Here is a 23,248-nt window from a genome sequence, read left to right as displayed (position 1 = left end):
AGGTCCAAAGTAAACGACACAGAGGTGGATTGTTAGATGCCAACAGGAGATCTGGCTGGCACCAGGGTCTATGGTAGAATGTGCCCAAACATGCTTTTATGTCAGTTTTGGGTGGATAGTGAACAGATATTTTTTACATTTGGTTTAGCGTTTATCTAGACCACCTATTAACCCTCGTGCTGCCTTCGGGTCACATGACCCAAAGGTTCATAACGAACCATCATTGTGTTTACCCAATTTTACCCAATACAAAAACAAATAAAAATACTTTTCTTTTAACCTTCGCAATGTGGGGGGTCTGAGACAGCCCGACGGTTAAAAGAAAATGCTTCACTTTGTTTTTGTATGCGGTAAAGTTGTCGCAATACGACGGTGGGTCACAATGACTGATGGGTCAGAACGACCCGAGGAGAACACAAGGGTTAAGGGAAAAGTGTCATAAACCTGTACTTGTTGGTAATGTTACTTGAAGGGGATTCATTCACAAGTGTCCCAAAAGCACCACATGTAAGTGCCGGCATGCCTTTCATTCAACTTTCCTTCCTCATCGCACATTTGTTTTTCAGTGAATTTTCACCTACTCCTTCATCCTGGCACATTTCTCCTCTGCAATTCCTTTCGATTTTCTCTAACTTTGTTGAGATGCCACCCCCCCTCCCCCCACCACCACCACCATCTCTCTCTCTTCCCCCTCTCTTTTCTGTCATTCAGTCTCTCTGTTGATTCCTCGCTGTCATGGGCACTCTGTGAATAGCATTGTGTTTGTTCCATTTTGAGTGTCACTGTGATCACAGCTCATCTCACCACTCTCCAGCTACACACTGGGCCCAATGTGTACAAAGGCATCCCACAGTGCTTTATAGCAACTGGCTTTACACATACACGACACATGGGCACTTACACCCCTAACACACACGCACATAATGTAAAGAAATGGCATGCTGGCAGCTGAACGTAGATTAAAGCTGTTTTTGGTTTCAATGGGCAATCATTACTCCGCATCAAAACCAACTGTGACACCTCAAACGATCCAATCACACTCATCATTGTCAGCTGTCATCCTCATTCATCATCAATCAATCCCCCTCGTCATGCATTGGCCCAACAAGGGAGCGAATTGGAAGACTGTATGTGTTTCATAACTCCATTAGTTCTGCCCATTTTGTCTCCAATGTTTCACAACATGCTGCTTTAACAAGTCTTTTCAGACATAAGCTGTGAGTTGCCAGGTAACCGTGTGAATGGGATTTCAATGGAGACAATCATAAACTGACTGTGAGTGACAGAAGTGCCGGTCAATGAGGTATTAGAATTGGTGGAAGTACGCTTCTATTTGGGCTAGGCGATGGGGTTACTGTTGTAGAGTATGATGAAGAATCGTCTAGGCCGGACAAAGGTCTCACTGCCAACTGAACAGCAGAGAATAAAATAGAGAAAGATTCTTAATTTGGGAAAAAATCTTACTTCTTTACAGAAAATAAATGCAAATAATTGTATTTGGAAAACGAATTTATTGAGAAATAAGTGCACAAATTCATTTTGATAAGCTACAAAAAATAAGGTGCATTCATGTCTATTGGCTATTGCATAAAGAATATTCAAATGATATGTCTCTTATTAAGTATCTGAAAAATAAGGTATATTTATTTGATAGCTCTAGCCTATTAAGTGCACAAATTCATTTTGATAAGCTACAAAAAATAAGGTGCATTCATGTCTATTGGCTATTGCATAAAGAATATTCAAATGATATGTCTCTTATTAAGTATCTGAAAAATAAGGTATATTTATTTGATGACTCTAGCCTATTCCATCTTTATCTAAAGACTTTTCCATGATCAGTTATGGTATGTGTTGAAGCTTCCTTGTGGCCCGAAGGTATTCCATAGTGGTTAGGCCATGTTGAGTGGGAGAGGGGTTTTCAGTGGTTTCTGAGGAGCTGCTGGTTACAGGACCCTGCAAATGGAGGAGCTGCCAGACAAAAAAATCATGATGAAACAGGATGAACAGACCAACGAAGAAGTAATGGAGACAAATAAATAACAAAGACAAATGGACTTAAAAAAACACACACACACACTAACCTCGAGTTGACCTTCCCGCCAGTGCTGGTCTGGGGCGTGTGTTTGGGTGCGGCCATGGTGGGCAGGCTGAGTGGGTGCAGGATCAGCCATGGTTCTGTCACGGTGTGGAGCTGCGGCCCCCCCAAGGGCTCTCGGATCCTCACCTCCACCTCCAGGAACGCTCCTGTGGCCTTCCTTCTGCTCAGCACCTGCATGGTTAGGCTCATTACGTTTAGCATGCTTATTTCATTCTTATTTCATGTTTATTTCATGTTTATTTCATGACTTATTCTGGAACCACAAATCAGTCAACTGCAACGATGAAAACACACACAAACACACAGATGGTAACACGTACATGTACATGCGTGGGCATACACATAGCACAGATGGCCTCACACAGATGCACATGGCCTAATACAAACACACACACACACACAGATACACTATGTCTGATATCACCTCTATGAGCTGTCTGGTCTCACATAACGTCTCCAAAGAGTCCAGCTTCATAATTGCACTTCCAATTACCTTATCGGTCTTAAACAGGCCTCTGCAAACAGGGAAAGAGAGAAAAGTTATTAAACAGGGACTAACTTTTTAAAGAACATATAATCACTTTCACAAATGCTATTTAAACACAAAAGTAAAGCAACTGACACAGTTCAAATGAAATAATTAGCTAGCATTGTGCATCAGACAGGTACAGGTACTGACCCTTTGTGTATAATCTCGAACCTGATGCCCTTAGACTGAATGACCCTCTTAAAGCCACGGTGACCTCGTTTGATGTGCAGTTTAAAATGCTCATTGAATTCTGAGAGAAAGAGAAATCAAAAGACTGTGTGTCAGAGAGATGGACAGTGTAAAAGGAGGTGAGGGGTGATAGCATGGTACAGAAGTACCTGGACAGGTGCTGTTTCTGACCGAGCGTGTCTGGTCCCTTTGAGCATCCTCCTACAGCCAACAAACACAAACGTATGCAGTGGTCAACATACTGGCGTGTCTGTGTGTGCGTCTGTGTGTGTGCGTGTAGAATTGTATTTGCTTACCGAACTAGGGAAGGCAAACTCGAAGCGCACACTTATGTCCATGTCATTAGGACAAAGTTCTGTTAGGGAGAAACAATGATTTAAGAAAATGGAACAGAGTTTAACCCATCAAACTGAGTGATTTCAACTCACCTGGAGCGAGATTATTAAAATGTAATAAATCAAAAGGATTCAACAAAATGCAAATTCGAATTTAATCCTTTATACTTTCAGTGATGTAACCAAACTGATTAAGACTTTTACTGGTGTGATTACCTCCTTTGTGTCATGTGCTCCCCAAGAACTTGCTCTACGCTACTCAGCATAGAACATAGGCTGCATTCCCATTTAGAGATGTAACCTTGAATGTACTGGCTTAAGTTTGCCTATCATAGGCCTAGCACTATTTTATTTATTTGTGCTAAAAACGGATTGATTCCATGTAAACAACAATGTGGTCATAGTGGAAAGTACCTGCTGGAACAGGAAGGTTGATGCCTTTTATGACCGTCAATACCATGTCACTTCCTGTTAGAGTTGGAATGATCCTATTGGATAAAAACTGGATGAATCATGTATTGTGGATGTATACTGTACACAGAAGTGTGTGGGTGTATGTGTGGTGTGTTTGTGTGTATTCATAAAGATGTGTGTGTCTGACAGAAAGTTGCCTGGTATTCATCAGTCAGGGAGATAAGCAACTAGTTTATCAATGGCAGGATGATGAAGAGAGTGGGCAGCAGTCGATACATTCAAACACACACACAACTTTGTGGCTGTGTGGTGTTTCATTATCATTTCAAATTAAACGTCCCCAGCAATCGGTCTTGAATGTGCAATGGTTCTCATCTCACCCAGTAGCTAAAATGAACTAATTATAAGAGGTACGTTTCCACCACTAGAGGGCCTCAGCACTTTCCTGCCTAGCACACCTGAGTGAGATGGAGAAAGGAGGGGGGGCATTCTTCATCAGTGTCTGTGTGTTTTTATGGGTGTGTGGTCTAGTCTAGTAGTAGTCTAGTTCAATGGTACCTGTAGATGGAGAAAGAGCGTTGCTGCGTGAGGTACTGTGGAACAGGTTGCCCTCTCGCCTGCGCTTGCCTCAGCACCTCCATGTGTCTGACACACTCCTCGGCCAAGGACTCAAACCTCCACACACACACACAAAACACTGCATTTCAACATCAGATCAGTGCACCAAGACTTCCCTTTCATACAGAAGTGTGCTCTGTAGAGGAAAACACTAGAAAAAATGTCCTCTTGTCTGAAGTTTTCGGGTGTATTTTTGACCATTATTTATGCAGGCAATTCAATTGAGAACCGTATCTTTTTCTCTTTGGGGCCTGTTCGGTTACGGTGTGGTGGGTGTGAAGGGAACACAGTAGCAGCACTGACCTGGCCGTCTCTGTGACCTTCCCCATGTGGGTAAACTGCTGACAGTAACACAGACACCTCTGGAGGAGGAGACACCGGTCACTGCAGCACTAGCACTGAGGTGTGACCAGCACAGCCTGTGCTAGGGCGGCTTCGTTCAAAATCATTCTGTTGCTAAACAACGACTGTACAGTCGCTAATAGTAACAAGGTGCAACTGCGTGACAAGGCGGATTCCAGAAGTTTCTATTGTCTATCTATTTACATTCACTTTTTAAAATACGGAACAGAAATATCATGAGGGACCATGAGCTGTCATTTGGAGTCATTGATAATGTTGGATGAGTAATATTTCACTAGAGTTATGTTGTGTGTTTAGGAGCTTGTATTCACCTTATGCTGCTGATCCAGGACCTCCAGGATCTGTCTGTACTGGTCTGAAGGCTCAGAACATACTGGGAGGGAATTGGACAGGTCTGGGAAGTGATCCTGTTCCAGAACTACTGGGCTGGCCACCTGTGTATAGACAAACAGACAGGCAAGCAGGCCGACAGACACACAAACAAGGTTACACACCACAAAGTGGTGCCTGAATATTCGTGTTGGCGCGAATCTTGAGCTGGCCAGGGGAAGGTGACAGTAGAAGGAGGGAGTCAGACCGTGATTGTGGGGGTTGGGGAGCCCTCAAAGTTGGTGTAGGTCACGGGACTGACGCTGCTGTCACAATCAGCCTGCCGTTCTAGGGCTTTATAGGGAGCAGATGAGAGCGTTAGGAAGAGCAACATTTACATGTTGTACACACACAAAGATACGCCACGCACACACACGGCCACATAAACAAACAGCTCTCTTACCAGTCTCGGAGATAATACCCCGAGGGAGAGGTTGAGTTAAAGACTTGGGGGAACACTGGCTCTCAACATCACCCTCGTCTATGGGTGAGGGAGAGAGGAGAAATATGGGTGAGGGAGAGAGGGCGATCAGAGGAGATGATGAGGCCCTGCTGATCAGAAGGTAGCTCCCTCTCAGCGTCACCCTCCTCTCATTAGAGACTCCCTGGGGCCGTTGTGACAGGGGGAGGCCAGAAGAAAGGGAGACCAGCTCGAGCTAGCAACTTTTTCTTTCTTTCAACTGCTTACATTAAATGCCATCAAAGCAGATCAAAGGTTTGCTCAACTCGTGGGATCGCGCGCAGCGTTATATCCCACGATGCACTGAAATGCATATAGAATAGACTTTGAGGGAGCCTACAGCCTTCATAAACTGTGGGTTGCGGTTATATTTAAACAGCTGTATTGATAATGCTTCACCAGGAGGGGGAGGTAAGGAGCTGATGTCCACACATTCTCCTTTGATAGAAGCTTCCGCCATCAGATCTAATTTCTGAAAAGAGGAAAGAGATTGAGAGAGAGGGACAGATAGAGTGAGTGAGAGAGAGATGGAAAGAGAAGAAGAGAGAGGAAGAGCACAAGAAAACAAACACGTAAACCATTAAGTTGACTTATGGCTCTCATTATTGACTCTATTATTTTGCATGCTGTTGAACTTTTCCATCAGGCCAGTCTAGCAGAGGACTGCACACACACACACACACACACGCACATGCACACGCACACGCACACGCACACACACACACACACACGCACACACACACTCCTTATCTCGGAGACAGCAGGTGAGTTACGAGGGGCGTTTGCCCTCAGTGACCGGACAGAATTTATGTCTGTGACCCAGAACCTTGGCAGATATATCCTCATCATGGTGGTTTGGCACAGGTTGGCATGGCAGCCTGGCAGTGCCATGCCAAGAAGTCAGTTTGTTGGTAGCATGCTGGTGGCATCTTGGCTCATAGACCGAGTCTTACAGTGTAACACTTGGCACAGTAGGGCGTTTTGTGTTTCAGCCTGTTGGACAGATGGGTGTTTACGTGAATGTGTTTGTTTGTGTTTTGGAAGTGCCGTGTGTTGTACCTTGGCTGTCTTATAGTAACGTTTGGCTAACTCCATGTCTCCAGTCCGTTTGGCTTGGACCGCTGCCAGTCTGAACTCCCTCTGTCTGCTCAAGACCATGTCCTTAACACCTGCACACACACACACACACACACACACTAGGTTAGTTATCAGTTAGGAAAAAACACAGAACTAACAATATCACTCTCACAGCTTCCATCCATTTCCAGCATGGTCCTAAAAAATCCGCATAGATCCCAGCATCCATTCATCATCTCCTCGTTAAGTATGAGAGGAAACCATAATTCCATTACTTTAACCAGGAGAGTCTTCACACCTCACAAACCACAGGCAGCCAGTCAGTGCCACAGTCTTCCAGCACAGTGGGAGAGGGCTAGGCCAGGATCAATAGCTAATTCACTCTCAGCCTGCACAGATACAGGACCCTGAGACATATAAATCACTGCAGGATAAGTGTGTGTGTGTGTATGTGTGTTGGGGGAGGTGGTCATACTCTGAGAGCCAATAGTTGTCTCATTATGAAAAGGAAGGCGCATTCATACAGTATAATGGATCATAAAGAACTGTGGGGCTTTCAGAACACAACTCCCGAGTATGGCTGGCTGAACACTGTTTGATGCCAAATCTGTCAGTTTTTTTGCACAGGTGCAAGGTGTGTATATGTGTGTGTGAAGTTTTTTATTGAAGTTTATATTTAGCCTAAAGGTGTGCGTGTGTGAAGGGTGAAATCCACTTTAATGAGGGATCCGCTACTGTTTTCTATAAACTGTGCAATAAAACAACTGAGAGTTATGATAGCAGTCTTTGATCCTTTGCCATGCTTTACAGTTGATGTGTGCTACTGAATTGTACCTGAGAGACTGACTTCTGGTTGGCTGTATGTGTGGGAAGAGGCTGTGTCATTGGAGGAGGCAGCTGCAAAGGGCAGTTGGAGCCTTAGCCCTCCCTTTGTGATTGGTGCAGTGGAGTCTTGAAGGGCAGCAGAGTTGCAGCCAATGGCAACCGGCGGTGGGATTTCCTCTTCTTCGATTGGCTTTCGCATCTTTACAGATGCCAACATAGACTGCAAGGTCTGGGACAGACAGAAAGTAAAATAATACTATAGTTACAGTGAAATGTGATTGGTAAACCTAGCACATAACCATGTTTACACTGAGGTCAAATAAAGCAGCTGAATGTACTATTATTGAATACTCTACAACTCACATCTCAAATCTAATAGTATAGATTTATACAGTGAAGTGGCCATCTATCTTACAGACATAATTACTTTCAATTGATTTACCGATAAGTAAATTCATTCAAGTGTCTCACACATAGGAATCAATAGATACTCCGTCATGTAAATGTGAGTGAAATGGTGTTTGCTGTAGGTGTGTTATCAAACGTCGTTGATATACAGAATAAAGTTCCTTTCAACAACATTGCAGGGGGAATCAGGTCTTAGAGTGTCAGAGATCAAGACTGTAGCCTCCACCGTTCCATTTATATAGGGGGTCAGAGTGTGATACCTTTTAGGGCTTCACTCATTTCTAAGTAATTGGTTGCTGGGATGTGGTGTGGTAATTTTGCAATGTTCACAATACATTTATTTCAGGTGAGCATACAGAATAGGGGAGTATTAAATTAATACTTTGGTGTTTTGATACCTTCATGAATGAACACATCTTTTTTTTCCTAAAATGAACCGTGGGAGTTCATATGTTTTCAATATAGGTGGTCCAGTGAGATTCCAACCCCTAACCTAAGCACCCTACTTAACCAATTTAGCTACACAGGATATAAGTGCATAGGTCATAGCTGTCTCATGCCCCGTCTTTTCCCATTTCTGAAGACTCCTACTGCTCCGCCCTCTTGATGTTAGAGGTCTGCAGAGCCTTCTCATACATGTCAATTCTATAGGAGGCGGGACTCCAGAGCAGATAAGCCAATAGAGGCAGAGGGAGGGGGATTTGATGTGTTGTCATAGGAGTTCACCTGATTATTTAAGTCCCCCATTAACTCCTTCAGTTGTTCCTGAAACAAGTAAATTAGAGAAAAGTGTAAGTACTGGAATACATTTTTGTAAAAAAAAGGTATGGTTTCACATTGGTCTAGTGATATCCATTTCCCACTGATATTCATTGATTGTTATGATCTTCAGCCCCCTATCTTGTGACTGACTAGTTTCTTCTACCTTGTCTGAACTTACCAATAGTTCCGAATCTGCCTCTTGATCTCTATTTATATCGCCTCTCTTCCTCATCCTCCTTGTCCCTCACAACAGACATGTTCCCCCGGTCCATTAACTACTCTGGACCAGGATAACACAGAACATATGGAGAACACAAAACTTCTGGGGAGCGCAGAACCACTGGAGAACACATAACCCCTCTCCAGAGAACACAGAAAATGTCTCAGGAGAAGAGATTTCTGGGTCCGGTAAACTCAAAAGGTGGGATCAACAGAAGGAGGAAAAATAGATGAGGAGAGGATTAGGAGGGAGGGGGATGTGAAGGGGTTAAGGTAGAGGAGAAAAGAGCACAGGACATTGGAGGAGGAGAGAAGGGGAAGAGAGGGATGGGGAGAAAGAGACAGATGGTGGGGAGGAACAATTGAGGATGATGACTTTTTTTTCTTAATGCACCATTAAACCCAGGAGTGGGTAAAAGCCTACCCAAAGAAAGAACACAAAGAAATGGATACAGACAACACTGTATTCTACTTCTATGGTGCATATTTAGTCTATTATATTCCAAATTACAATGATAAAGTAGCTTGTTCATTACTCAGCCTGAGTGTGGGTGTGCGTGTGCGTGTGTATTTGTTTGGCGAACAGCACCTATTGGACAAGAGCCACTCTGCTCTGCTCTGCATACAGGTTCTCATCTCCATTACAATTACGGGGAGATGGTACAGCACAAAGGGAAAGCTCTCATAAGATTTTCTCTGTCTCCTTAGAAGAAATACACATCAAGTAAAAAGTTATTAGTAAATGGTCTGCAAATAAGCTCTCCTGTACCCCACTTCTTGGCAAGTGGTCTTAAGCAATGTGCAATGATAACTAGTTAACCTCAGGTCAACGTATTGACTGGAAGCTTGCTCATTTATGGATGTGTAAAACCCGCTGTGTGATGCTTCCAACCGCAATGGATAGCAGAGGGTGTGTGTGTATGAGTCCATGACATACCCAATGTTCCCAATAAAGGATAGGCCTGGAGGGCCGAGGTTTAGCAGTGTGGAATGCCACACAAAAGATCAGCAAAACAGAAAAGCAACGCATCTGACATGTGTCTCACATAGACCTGAAGGCGCATTATGTCCTTGAGGGTTTGTTCACTGTGAGGAGAGGACAGGAGCCAGGTCAGATAAGGGGGTGTAACACTGACAGGCAGGCCTAGACGTAGTATTATGTTTTGGTTGTAAATGCTCTTGACTCGAAGTGAAGATATCTGGCCATTATGATGACACTCTGAGCAGAGATGTGCTGATTGTGGCAGACACTGTATTAGTCCTAGTCGTATGTTAGTCACACCAGGGGATGATTTAACACAGCATCCAGACTAATAGACTGCAGCACTGACTCAGACCCACTGCTAACACGCAAGCTAAAAGGGAAAATAGGTCACACGTATCACATACATTAATACCAGCCTGGCTCTCTCTCTCTTAGTTTCAAATGTACTTTCACGTCATTGTGTTGTTTATTTAAGATATGTAATTATGGAGTTAATACACTGGTGGCAAAGATTGTTTCAATTTTCATAACTAATATGAAATTAAAAGTTTACTAGTGACCACTTTAACTGTCTGGCTCTCTGCCAGCTCTATCTAGCTCAACTAAGTCAAACAGCTCAATCTGTCTCTCGGTAAAACAACCAATTAAGATAAGAAGACAGCTCACAATCGAGGACAACACACCAAATAACCAAGTAGGCGAAGGGGGGCACACTGGGTCCATAGATGAGATGTCAAACCGTTATGATGTTAAAATCCAATTGTATGTCTTTATAACATTGATTATGAATTGCATGCATATTTAACAGTGAATATCATATAATGTGGATCAAGCTTCTGCATTGGTATATAACAGTTCATAAATAACCTCCATCAATGTTAGTTAACTTTAGTTAGCTGTGCAGTATTGTATAACTTGCTCACCTGTTAGCTTACACCTGCATGAAAATACAATTACAACCTCGCCTGGTAAACTGCGTTCAGTCGATCTGGGCGACGCCAGACGAAAATGCCGGTCTCTTTCTACCTTTCAAATCGACGGTTCTGTAGGTCTATTTAAAGTAAACAGGTGTGAGGATTAGCAGTTTCTCCAGCGAAAATTGAAATCTACTTCCTGCTACTTTCTGTTTCCAATGGTAACGGTGGTAACCAATCAGAATTATTGGTCTGAAAGGAAACTCGTCTCTTGCGCGCAGTGAACATGAAATTGAACATGAACGTTTCGTCATACCAGTTGCTGATATTTACTGCAAATGTTTGTCTAGTTGATACTTTGGGTAATACCCAGTAATACTGGGTGATTAAAACTAAGTCAAACATTTTTAAAACATGAAAACCATTTCTTGATGGCAGAGAAGATACCCTGGCCTCTTGAAATGATGAAACAGGATGGCCTAATGATCTATTGAATTATTGCACGAGTGTGTGTGTGGTGCATGAGTAGTAATTGTGTGCACGTGTATGTGTGTGTCTTATCTTGTAGGCTACAATGAGATTGACGCAGTAGTCTCTCTGCCTCAGGAAGACTGTTGTGCCCCAGCATCCATATGTATCGTCTTCTCCCAGACGACCCCCACCTGACACACTGGCTGGGAGGTGAGTTACGACCAGGAGCTTCTGAAATGGCTGCTGTGGCCTGGCTCAACTGTACTGCTGCTCTGTGATGCAGGTCCCATGTGCGTGTGCAGACTAGGGATGACCAATACACTGTTCATCATCGGAGCAGACTGGGATAATAGCCTTCCAGCTACTTTCTCCTGTTCTCTCTCTCTCTCTCTCTCTCTCTCTCTCTCTCTCCTCTCTCTCTGTCTAGGGCTTGTCTGCTCTCTCTCTCTCTCTCTGGCTCAGTATGTACACCAACTTTTACACACACACACGCCCACCAAATGCTGGAGTCCTCCAAACCTAGCATGCACACATGCATGCATACACACACACACACACACACACACACATAATAACAACATGTTTATTAAGTTTTACACTGACCCAATAAGGGGAAAAAAGGAGGAGGGTAAGCAATAACACCAGGTCAAATTGTACTATGTGAGATCATACTGATGTATTCAAACCACCCTTTGTAATTCCACCAGCAAATGTGTCAGCTTCCTGTTCCACAAATTTACACATATATTAATATATTAGTATATTTACTTGCTTCCCTCACGTAGAAATATTTTGAATGCAGTTTTTTCTCTTCAAATAATTGTAATATTTGTTATTCTGTGACATTTATATTTGTTTATTTGGCTTCACATAGAGCGAGAGGAAGATGGTGTTGATTAAAACAGTTCACTTCTCTTATTGTTGTGTGTTTCTGTATGGGAAACAGTTGTACAGAAGTGGTATGGGATTTGTGGTCTCAATTCTCAGGGGTTATGACTCCAATCAAGAGCAAGCCATTTACTGGGTGTTCAGTGTGGTTCACCCCACTGGCAGAGACCCAGGCCATCAAAGGCCTTCCAGAGCTGGGTATGTGGCTTGTGTGGCAGATTTAGAGCATGGTGGCAGCTTTTATGGGTGGTGCTGCTTTGAGTATTGACTAAAGGGCTTGTGAAAAGAACTTGAGACAACGAGGTTGGTATGACAGGGTATGAAAATATAGAAACAGAAAACTGTACAAAATGTGTTTTCCTGCTCAAGTGCAGAGGTTACTTTTTCTACTGCAGTTCCCAGCATATTCCCATCATAAAAACCACCATGCTGTTTGGAGAAGAAGTAAAGAGGATTCGACAGTATTGAGTCGAGCTGCTGCCATTGACCATGACCTCTTGGTCCACCTCCAGGGTCTGGGATACTAGGGTGGACCTTCCCTCTAAAGATCATAAAACTGAAGGAGAGCAGGAGGGAGAGGGAGAGGGAAGGGGAGAGGGGAGAAGAGTGACAGAGGAGGGAGAAAGAGAAGCGACACAGAGCATGGCAAATGAGCAAGAGGTGGGCAGGAGGGTGAAAAAACAGAGACAGGAGAGTAGCAAAGATAGACACAGGTGTGAAATGAGGATTACAAGGGTGAGGCCTAACGAGGTGTGTGTGGGGGGGAGGATGTGACGTGCAGGAGAGGAGCATTTGGAAAGACAAAGACAGAGAGAGAGAGAAAGAGAGAGAGAGCGAGAGACAGACAGAGAGAGAGAGCGTGAGAGAGTGAGAGAAAGAAGTGAAGGGAACAAAAATAAGATTCTTAGACAGAGAAAGCTAAAGAAAAAAGAAATGACAGAGGGTGTAGGTAGAGGAGCAGTAGGAGTGAAAATGATAAAGCGTGCTTGGTTTGGAGGACTCCACCATAATTCAATTGTCCACCCCATTTTCTGTCACTGGGACAGAATTGATGAAAATATATGGACAGAGGAAGAGGGAGAGGAAGAGACAGACAGAGAGAATGAAAGTGAGAGAGAGACAGACGTTATAAAGATAATGATTTTGCCCTCCAAGTCAGTACCCTCTTTCGTTCTCTCCCCCTCTCTCTCTCTCTCTCTCTCTCTCTCTCTCTCTCTCTCTCTCTCTCTCTCTCTCTCTCTCTCTCTCTCTCTCTCTCTCTCTCCTCTCCATTGTTGCCTCCATTCCTGATTTCTTCCACCCCCCACTCCACATGTTTCTTTTCTCTCCTTTGCTCTCTCTTCTCCCTCAAAATATCACTCCATCTCTGGCTGTCACGATCCAATCATGTGGTGGCGTGATCACCACCGCTCTCCCTAATTGCTCCTGGGCCCTGATGGCTGCTTGTGCTAGAGATGGAGGCAGATAACCAATATAGTTGAAAGGTCAAACAGGTCATAGGTCAGAGACCAGACAGCGTTAGCAGTTTGTCTCACCCAGGAACAGCCATAACCCCTGATGACCCCAGGCTATTTCCTTAACGATGCGGCTCTCTATCTCTCACGCTCCAGGAGAATGGTATTGTTGTGATGACCAGTGGCCTCCATTATGGGTCCTAATGAAGTGGGAATTGGATGTTTTTCGTTTTCAACACTGGTTTTAGTGAAGTGTATGAAGTAAGAATAGGAAGGATTTTGTGATTGTGACTATAGATGAGTAGGCAAAGCCTGCATCTCAATACCATAAACGGCATGCTTCCTTTCTGTAGAGCATATACCCACGAAGTTGATACTGAGCATGTTTTATATATATATATTAAAATTAAAACCTGGGACGAATTTCAGTTGTACCAAGTTGATGTGGTTGAAATGAGTTAATCTGTTCTGATCAGTAGTCTGTTCACATATACACAGTAGACAAAAGGGATGCACCCCACTTTCATATATTGAATTCTGCCGAGTGGACCATTGTCAGTATTTTGCTTGTGGTCGGTAGAAGAGGCTCTTGGTAGCCTGGTTTTTCCCTGGTTGTCAGAGGTGTCTATCACAACAAATGCTTCCTCTTTGACCTTGTTATGTTATGGGCTCTGGAGGCTGCACACTCATACACCTTGAGGGTGGAACACAGTGCTCTGTGCCACCTGCCAACTCAAATATCCTTCTTCTCCCTTTTTGTTTGTTATTCACTCGCTTCCTTCTGAATCTCTATGAATACTTATTTGTCTTCCTGCTTTTCACACTATATATTTCTCTATTTAATACTTTGAATTATTTCTCTCTCTGTCCCTCTCTCTGTGGCACATGTTGTTTTGACCACATTTACATACATACAAACGTTTTATGGATAAATCTTGACCTAAATGAGCACATAAACTCCTCATCATATTGACACCCAGCTTTGAAATATTTCAATAAAACGCTTTTTCGAAAACATCATCATATTTCATGAAATATGACATGACAATTTCCAGGTCTTGGCTACATAATAAAGTTTTTATTGATCGACCTTTTTGTACACCTTTGACAAAGTATCAGTGTGTGACAGAACGCTCTTTAGTCAGACAGGAACATTTCCAGCATTGGAAATCCTTCTTCTTCTCCTGTCACAGCTGACATGACAGATGTAGTATCAGAGGAAAAAAGGGTCACACCTGGACACGGTTGTCATTCATCTTCCGGCGAGTCAGAGCCATCCAAACCCACCGACAGCGATGAATGTGAACCGGGACCCCTCTCTGTCAGGGCGTGTGCACACCTTGTTCAGTAGCATCACAGCTCAGTGGAGGTCCTTTTTGGCGGACATCTAGGGAAGGACTGTAGGCATATCCACGATGGCCATGTGCATGTCTCATTGTGTATATTCCAAAGGTCTATGCTGATGATGTGCCTGCGTGTGTGCAAGGATGTGAACTCAAGCAGCAGGGTACACTCAACACTCGATGGTTTCTCTGAGTCACAAACTCACCGACAGCGTTGAATGTTCACTGGGACTCGAAAGGCTGAGACTGCGTGATGTTCAAAATTGGCAAAAGTTAAAAAATTCACATTCACAGTGAATTTCAATTTCAGTACTGCTGTGTTGTAGTAATATACAAATTATAAGCTGCCATTGGACTGGGCTAGGCAATGAAGAAATATCTTGGCCAATGGCTTGCAAATAATATTAATACAAATAAAGAAGGAATAATGATTACTAACAGCTGTACACATACACTGTACACCTTTTATACTGTATATTTTGAATCAACAAGCTACTACATAGCATCTATATTAATTTACAAATGCATTATTAAGTGTTTGGAATTATTATGTGAGCAATAAAGCTACTCATTTGAAATCCTTTTCAAATCTATCTTCCATTCATACTGACAGACTGACATACTATATGACTATGTCTTACCTCAGGGAGCTGGCTGTTGTGGTCAAACTGGGGTAAAGGCTTTGCCTCTGTGTTTGAGTTAGCAATACCATAGCCTCAGACCATAAGCTCCATTCTCTGATTGTGGGGGAGGGGAGAATGGGTGTCAAGGGTGAGCGGGAATGCTGAGGGAGGGTCGCAGGGTTGAGAGAAAGAGAAAGAGAGGGGGAAGGAGGGAGGGAGGGAGGGAGGGAAGGAAGGAGAGAAGGAGGGAGGGATGAAGAGAGGCTGTCTGGGTGGGTGGGTCGGGAGGAGGGGGTTGTTGATCGATTCCAGACTCTGAATTTCCAGACAGGCTGAATGGTAAAGGTCAGAGGCCACCGGGTCTCGTTTCCTATGAAAGAGAGGCTGTCTGTGTGCGCTTGTGTGTGTGTGTGAGCGTCTCTGCGACTGTGTAGGTAAATATGTGTGTCTGTGTGTAATTATACATGTATATCTGTGTGTGTGTGTGTTAGTGATGGAGTGCTTGTGGCTGTCTGGTTTGGCTGTCCGTCCGTTTCTCTGTGTGTTCTCTCTCTCTCTCCCCCTGCAGCGGGGCTGTGGCCAGGACTGCTCACGTAACAGGAGCACATGGACAGTCACTAGAAACAAACAGACACTGATATACACACGTATCAGGTAGACAGGACATTTATATTTATCCATAGGCATTCCCATACAGACACTCCAAAACATGGATATGCATATTCACATATATGTTCACTGATGTACAGAACATTTCTGTGTTTAGGTACATGTGCTTTTACACAATGAATGGTCGTATGCAGACAAAGATAAACATGCAGACTGACATGCACAAATAGACACAGTCACACACAAGCACAGAGAAGCACACATACAGATTTTTAGACAGAGTGAGCATGCTAATTGCGTCCACACTGACGGTGATGGAGTGGAGGGACTCTTAACACCCTGTTGTTAGCACAACTCTGGTAACGGCAACCAAAATAAACATTTAGCACCACTGACCTACACACACATACACACAACACACACACACACACACACACACACACACATACACACACACACACACACACACACACACACACACACACACACACACACCTAACCATGGTAAGGTTTGTAGTATTTGGCCCTATCTGAATGTGTTGAGCTGTTCGTTTAGGGACATATAATCGGTGTGTGTGTGTGTCTTTTGCTTTTTAAGCAAGTGAGAAGACAGGTTACCCTTGATGATGGTCTTAGTACTGATGTGCTGGCTGGAGCGCGAGGTGCGGAAAAGTGGGGGAGGGGGTTGACAGAGGAAGGACAGGCCTGCTGCCTGCCTGCCTGCCTCCCCCCTCCTCCACCACCTTCCTTCTCCTCCCTCCCTCTCTCCCCCACCTGGGACTTGAACCCATGACCCTCGGGTGAATGAGTTCAAGGGAGGCACTCCCGTGACTGTGAACTGCTGTTGTGCATGCTTCTTCGCGCTTTCTACATGTAAGCGATGGATTGGTCGTCAAGTTAGCCACGTGTTTGTTCGTTTACCTCTGAAGTAAGAAAGCGAGTGATTGGTATTTTAATCTTCCGGGATGTGTGCACAGTGTGCCGCCATGAACATGGATGCTTGCAGGTGTGCCTTGACGTTTTCCGGTGAATTCCCAGTCTGTCCGTGGGTGTTAGGTTGAATGTGTTTGTTTATTTGTAAGTATGTGTGCATGTGTCTTTGTGTGAGTTATTGATGAAGATGTCAGAGGTAATGGGAATGGTAATGGCCCATCCCCCCATGTCTGGGTGACTGAGTCTATGTCTACCTGCCCCAGACTGGATCAATACTTTAATCCAATTGTCATTCACTTCTATTGGGTCTGCAACACACACTCACACAGACACACACACACACACACACACACACAATCCTATGGTATATGGTAGGCAACATCAGCTTGTACTACAATTACTTTGGGTACACACATTCACAAAAATACAATCAACGTTCTCTCACACATACCAAACAATAATCCCTACCACTATCACATGACAGGGCACAATCATGTGTTATTCAATAAATAAAAAATCAGCAAATTACCTCAATAGAACTCATTGTAAAATACTGATCCTGACATGGATCTACCCATCTATATGTCTGTCTATGTATTTATATATTTATATATAAATAAAACATTGCCATTGTATGAGTCCACAGTAGACCTTCCCCCCAGCATTGCATCATGCATGTATGTCTGCATCCACAAACAGCCCATGACACATTGTCACATCATATTTATGTCTACCGGTAAGAGCCTCTCCCATAGAAAGACTGTGCACTCACATGTCAAATCCCATTTATGTGCCCTAGTCCTGACAAAACATACATATACACCAAGTACAGTACCAAGAAGGATGCTTTCAGAAAATGATTTAAGATTAATTTGAGGTAAAAACGTCACTTACCCCCTCAGTACTCGTGTCCAGCCCCTGATGCAAACACTTTGTTTCACTCCTCTCTCTGCCCTTTCTGTACGTGCTCCCTCTCTCCCTCCCTTGTCCTGCATTCCTCTATCTCTTTCTATCCCACCCTTTTTTGCTCCCCCTTCCATCCTCTATTGAAAAGTGTTCCCTCGCTCTCTGTCTCTATTCTCATCTTTCACCCATCCGCCTCCCTCAAATCCCACCCTCCCCTGTGCCTCTCCCTGTTTTGTGTTTTCCTCCTTCCCGTCCTTCGTCTCCCAGTCAGTCTCTCTCTCTCTCTCCACATCTCCGATGTCGTCTTCCCACCGCTGTAAACTTAACTGCGGGCTGTCTGGTGTTTCCGTGCCTGTGTGAGAAAGAGAGAAAGAAGGAAGGAGAGAGAAACAGACAGAAAGAGGGAGGGAGAGAAGTGGGAGTGCAAACCAGGACACACAGCCTCTGTCAGTTTGAATGAAAATTGTGCATGCTCGGCTTGTCCCTCCTCCCCCTCTCTCCCTCTTTCCCCTTTACTACCCCTCCTCCACCCTCTTGCTCCCACCCTCTGGTGTGCATGCATGCTCTCTTTCTCTCTGTCTGCCTCTCTTTTTTTTATCCCACTTTCTCAAATGTTTGCACAGACAGACATTTATATTTGTACACTTGCCTGCCTCAACGGCTGTGGTTCTGCCGTCTTCTCTTCTCTATACATTCCCATAAACAAACCCAGAAACACTTCTCACACTCCTTTCACCTAGGAGGTTAACCCTTTCCTTCATCAGCATAATGTGCCCCATGTGTTCATCTTTTTAATATTTACTTTGTGCCACTATCCAATTCGCTCATCACATGGAGAAACAAAAGATAGAAATTGAGACTAAGAATATATCCTCTTGGTTTCTCGATTAGACAAAGGAACAACGAGGATGGGTTGAAATGCTATTACAAATGCATTTAATGTGCTTTGTGGTGCCTTTACTTTGAAAAACTGCCTTTAAATGACTTTAAATCAAAAAGCCAAGTAATATCTTGCATGCTGATAATCCACACTTTTTTCAATTGTGTTCCTCGCTCCGCCCCTCTCTAGACCTCATCCTCCAGCCTTCCTTAGTTACATATTGATTAGCTAGTATGTGTGTGTCTAACCTCCTGGGTGTTTGTGTGGGTCTATGTGTGTGTGTGTGCAGGGCTAGTACTGCTGTGGTCAATGAGGTCAACATGGTGGCCAGACATGCACCCTCCCCCACTTTCCTCTCACCCCTCAGCAAAGCTACTCTCTCCCACTGTTTCCAGGAGCCAGGCCTGGCAATTACCTAGAATGAGGTGAAAGAAAGATTGGACAGATCTTTGTTGTTGCTGGGACTGGAAAGTTAAAGGAAAAGAGTGAGCAAAAAATAGGGCTATAGAGCTATTATGACATCATAGTTCTCATCCCAACCCTCTTTATCTGAGAGGGGAGCAGCAGTGGTCTGTTTGTCTGACCGAGTCCACCACCTGACAATGACCACACTGACCTTTCTTGACAGATAGAATGACCGTCTGCGCTCAATGGAGGGCGGAAAGGAGGGAGGGCGGGAAGGAAGGAGAGGGGGATGGGTAAGGATTGAGGGTCGATGGAGGCCATAGACAAAAAATTTGAGATTGTGGAGACAGAAAGGGAAAAGAATTGTGAGAGGGTGATGATAGTTGAATAGAGGGGGATATATGTTTATAGTTATATTACATGCTGGATTAGATGCTGAAACAACTATCTATAGTTGTTGCACGTTAAGTTTCATGACGTTTAGATTTTCAACTATGAAGTGTTAATCCTGTCTTTTGTCTCATTGGGGGGAAAAAACTCACACTGTGTGTATGTGTGTACTTCTGGACATGTGCACTCACATCCATTCTGACATTATTCTTGAGAATGAGACAATGTGCAACAGTGCCAAACCGATAATGGCAAAAAGAGTGCATTAGATCAAGTGGTTCTATGATGAAAGAAAAGATTCTGCCTGAGGCTTAACTGGCGACTTTGACAAAGAAATCACAGAAATACTGATACAAACAAAAGTAGGTGCAATACATACAGCAATATTTCATAGATATAACATCATGTATCACTGCTCTTCACAATTCTATTTTCATATTAGTATAGCATACTAGTATACTCTAATACTAGAGGTGCTGTTCATGATACAACTGTGTGCACATACTGGATAAAATCAATCAATCAATAACAGTGAATCAATAATAGATGGCTTGCCTAGTAGACAGTTTAGGGAGAGGCATATTTGAAAGACTTTGCACAGTAGTCCCTCAGTGATGGGTCTGCCATTAACCCGATATCTCTTCCTGGCGACAGTTGATAGTCCTCACCAGTGATTTGTAAATGCACCTTTGTGACATCATTGATTCACCTTTGACCTCATTAAGGTCAGTTTCAGGTTCGCCTTTCCTTCCATAAAGGGCGTGTAAGTTACGAGCTGCGCCAGGCAAACGGAAAGCACCTGACTTGGTCTCTATGTAGGGAGAAAGCTTTCTTCTGCCATTCTTCAGGATTCTGCCTCTTACTTGAATTTCTGTCTTCTTTTGTAGACCTCCACTGCATCTACAGTTTGATCTCTTCCTGGGCTCCACCCTGCAGTTCGGCTCAGGATGAATGGTCCTGTCCTGCGCACGAGATAAGCAGAAACTGACGCCACTGCAGCCTCGGTTTCCAGAGAACCACAGAATCAATAAATGACATGAATGTGGAGAGACAGAGATGAGGGTAAAGTAGACTGACTGAGATCAAGTTTTTTTTGTTTTTTTTTTTAACAAGGGAGACGGAGGTTAAGAGAAAGATAGAGAAGGGAGGGAGCCATTGACTTCCAGAAATAGATGGAGGAGAAAGCAGCAAAGAGAGATTAATTTTAAGAGGATTTCTTCAATGACACGGGGTGGGGGGCAGTCAAATGCAATGTGATTAGCAGAATAATTAACCTCACTCATTAGGTTGAAAAGATGCTCATTCTCTCTGCCAGAAGGCCAACACTGCATCTCTAATCCCAAAAGAAAGGACAGGGATAAGGACTGATTAACTTACCTAACACACACACACACACAGCCAACTGGAGAAATCAGACAAAAAAAGCATTGATTCTCTCATGGCTGTCACAACAGTCAATGAGGAATGGAGGGCATAGACACTGCCTGGTCGCCACAAAATTTACACCATCATCACAGTAGACAGTCTACGTACATGGATTCCTATAGAAATGCTGGGATCTAGTTCTGGGATCTAGAGTCGTTCCGTGTTTGTCAACACACACAGCCAACTGGAGAAATCAGACAAAAAAAGCATTGATTCTCTCATGGCTGTCACAACAGTCAATGAGGAATGGAGGGCATAGACACTGCCTGGTCGCCACAAAATTTACACCATCATCACAGTAGACAGTCTACGTACATGGATTCCTATAGAAATGCTGGGATCTAGTTCTGGGATCTAGAGTCGTTCCGTGTTTGTGAATTTTGAGGAACCAAGGCATCACCTAATTTTCAGGTCAAATAACCTCAAAATATTAACACTATCACTTTAAATATAAGATTGTTTTAATTTGTCCACCACAAATACATTTTGGTACACAATAATTTCCTTATTCATGATAAATCACTACAGATTTTCCAATGTTGTGAAGTTCAACAGACTAGACACCAAGTTCAAATTATTTCTCTTTACCATTTGTAAACACAAGTGCACAGAATTTTAATATCAGCCAAACATTTCCTTTCATACATTTCTCACCAACCACTTTTCGCAAACCATCAACATTCAGATAAACATGTCCATAAATAATTATCTTTCTAACATGCCATTGTCCTTCTATCATCATCTTGACCAGGTAACCACCAATATCTACCATCAATATTCATAGTTCATAAGACTCAGGCCTGAGCTTGAGTATGCTGTGTTTCTGACAGAGTCTGCTCTACCTCTCCCAGACTCTCTTCTTTTGCCTCCTCATTTCCTGTTGCTGGAGACATTTTGTCCTTTTCTTCTTCCTCCTCTATTTTTAGAGGCAGCCATGATTCCTTGTGCAGACTCTCATTCCTTTCCACTTCCTGCACACCAGGGGGCGCTGTGGAGGCCATGGCAACAGGGAGGTGCTTGAACTCCTCTTCGTTCACATCATAGTCCTTCATCTTAGTGTCCAGGATCCACCAATACCCAGCAAAGCCCACATCCAGTATCCGCTGAGGCAGCTCTCTCCAGGGAACAGAGAGGTTCGAACACTGGGCCTCATAGAGGCTTGAGTCCGGGTCGTAATCAGCACAGTAGGTAAGCGAAGCGACACCTAGGCTAAGGTGACGCAGACGACCCTCGTTACAAAGCTTCACCAGATTCTGGACATGGCCGTCAGAGGTGCCGCTTCGTATCCATGGAGACAGGAGGCCCAGCTGATTGGACCGGTCCAAGAGGCTGGTCTTGAAGGAAGTGTCGTCAGGGTTGGTATAGATGCAGGCACAGGTGCCTCCGATGAGGCCCATGTATACAGAAGCTTTGATTGGTCTCTCCCAAGCACCAACCACTGCCTCGCGACATGCCTCCTTGTAGTCAGTCAAAAGGCCGCGGCACCACATAGCTGAGAGACAAAGAGAATATTATACTGTATAATACGTATAGCTTGTTACACCTATGTATTACACATAGGTGTAACAAGAACTGTCTATGACCCCTACTCACCTTTTACTTCTTAAGAGGAACATTGTACCTGAACACAGCAGGACTGTAAACCATTAAATAACTCCAAACCATCCTTGGACAGGTCACACAACCTCTTTGACTTTGGATCAATTGGTCACATGTCCATAGCTGTCAAAGAGTTGCAGAAAATAGGGAAGCGGACATACATCTCCTCCTTACTAACATTAGATGAACACATCTGAGAAGTCAACAGATCTTTAACGTAACGTCATCTGGAAATGACTTTGTCAATGGCATTGCTAGCTGGCTGGCATTTTATAAAGGTGGATAAGACACTAGGCTAGCTATCGTGCGACCGGGGAACAAACTGTTAGCAATATATACACAACCAAAAGAAAAGACATCTCACCCGCTTTACTGCTTTTTAACCTTTCCCATCTGGTGGTTTTGGCTGGCGCTGCTACTTCTGCTACAGTAGAGCACAATCTTCTAACCACCCACGAGGCGGCCATGTTCGTTGAACAGATGCAATAGCAGCCTCAATAAAGACTGTCAAAGAAATCCGGGTAGATTTTTCCAATATCTTCAAAATAAAAGTCGATCCGGGTGAATCAGTTCCATATCCGGGTGGTTATGGGCACCGCGTTTAGTCACGTTATGTACTATGCTTTTATTTTGAAAGCAAATTCACAAAACCGGAAATGGTTTTGGTAGTAACCAAATTGTTAGTAACAGTTAGTAATACATTTCTATTTATATATATATTCGTTAAATGTCATAAATAACTAACGACTTTGTG

General features: G+C 43.7%; 2 protein-coding genes across 2 annotated transcripts; both read right to left on the bottom strand.

Moving 5' to 3' along the window:
- Positions 1-1,671: 1,671 nt before the first annotated feature.
- LOC134036964 (coiled-coil and C2 domain-containing protein 1A-like) lies at positions 1,672-10,766 on the bottom strand. The gene is made up of 18 exons (XM_062482168.1): positions 10,578-10,766; positions 8,629-8,730; positions 8,415-8,453; positions 7,290-7,509; positions 6,438-6,547; positions 5,778-5,850; positions 5,322-5,399; positions 5,127-5,212; positions 4,861-4,983; positions 4,490-4,548; positions 4,127-4,243; positions 3,569-3,642; positions 3,116-3,174; positions 2,969-3,020; positions 2,781-2,880; positions 2,526-2,616; positions 2,085-2,272; positions 1,672-1,971 (listed from the first exon to the last, which is right to left on the bottom strand). The coding sequence occupies exons 2-18, from the start codon at positions 8,680-8,682 to the stop codon at positions 1,947-1,949; spliced, it is 1,548 nt and encodes a 515-aa protein (XP_062338152.1). The 5' UTR covers positions 8,683-8,730; positions 10,578-10,766; the 3' UTR covers positions 1,672-1,946.
- A 10,568-nt stretch (positions 10,767-21,334) lies between these two features.
- timm29 (translocase of inner mitochondrial membrane 29) lies at positions 21,335-23,012 on the bottom strand. Its single transcript, XM_062451031.1, has 2 exons — positions 22,859-23,012; positions 21,335-22,387 (listed from the first exon to the last, which is right to left on the bottom strand). The coding sequence occupies exons 1-2, from the start codon at positions 22,959-22,961 to the stop codon at positions 21,690-21,692; spliced, it is 801 nt and encodes a 266-aa protein (XP_062307015.1). The 5' UTR covers positions 22,962-23,012; the 3' UTR covers positions 21,335-21,689.
- Positions 23,013-23,248: the final 236 nt, after the last annotated feature.

The sequence above is a fragment of the Osmerus eperlanus genome, chromosome 2 (assembly GCF_963692335.1).
Source record: "Osmerus eperlanus chromosome 2, fOsmEpe2.1, whole genome shotgun sequence".
In the NCBI taxonomy this organism is placed as follows: domain Eukaryota; kingdom Metazoa; phylum Chordata; class Actinopteri; order Osmeriformes; family Osmeridae; genus Osmerus; species Osmerus eperlanus.
This window is presented reverse-complemented; position numbering and strand designations above follow the sequence as displayed.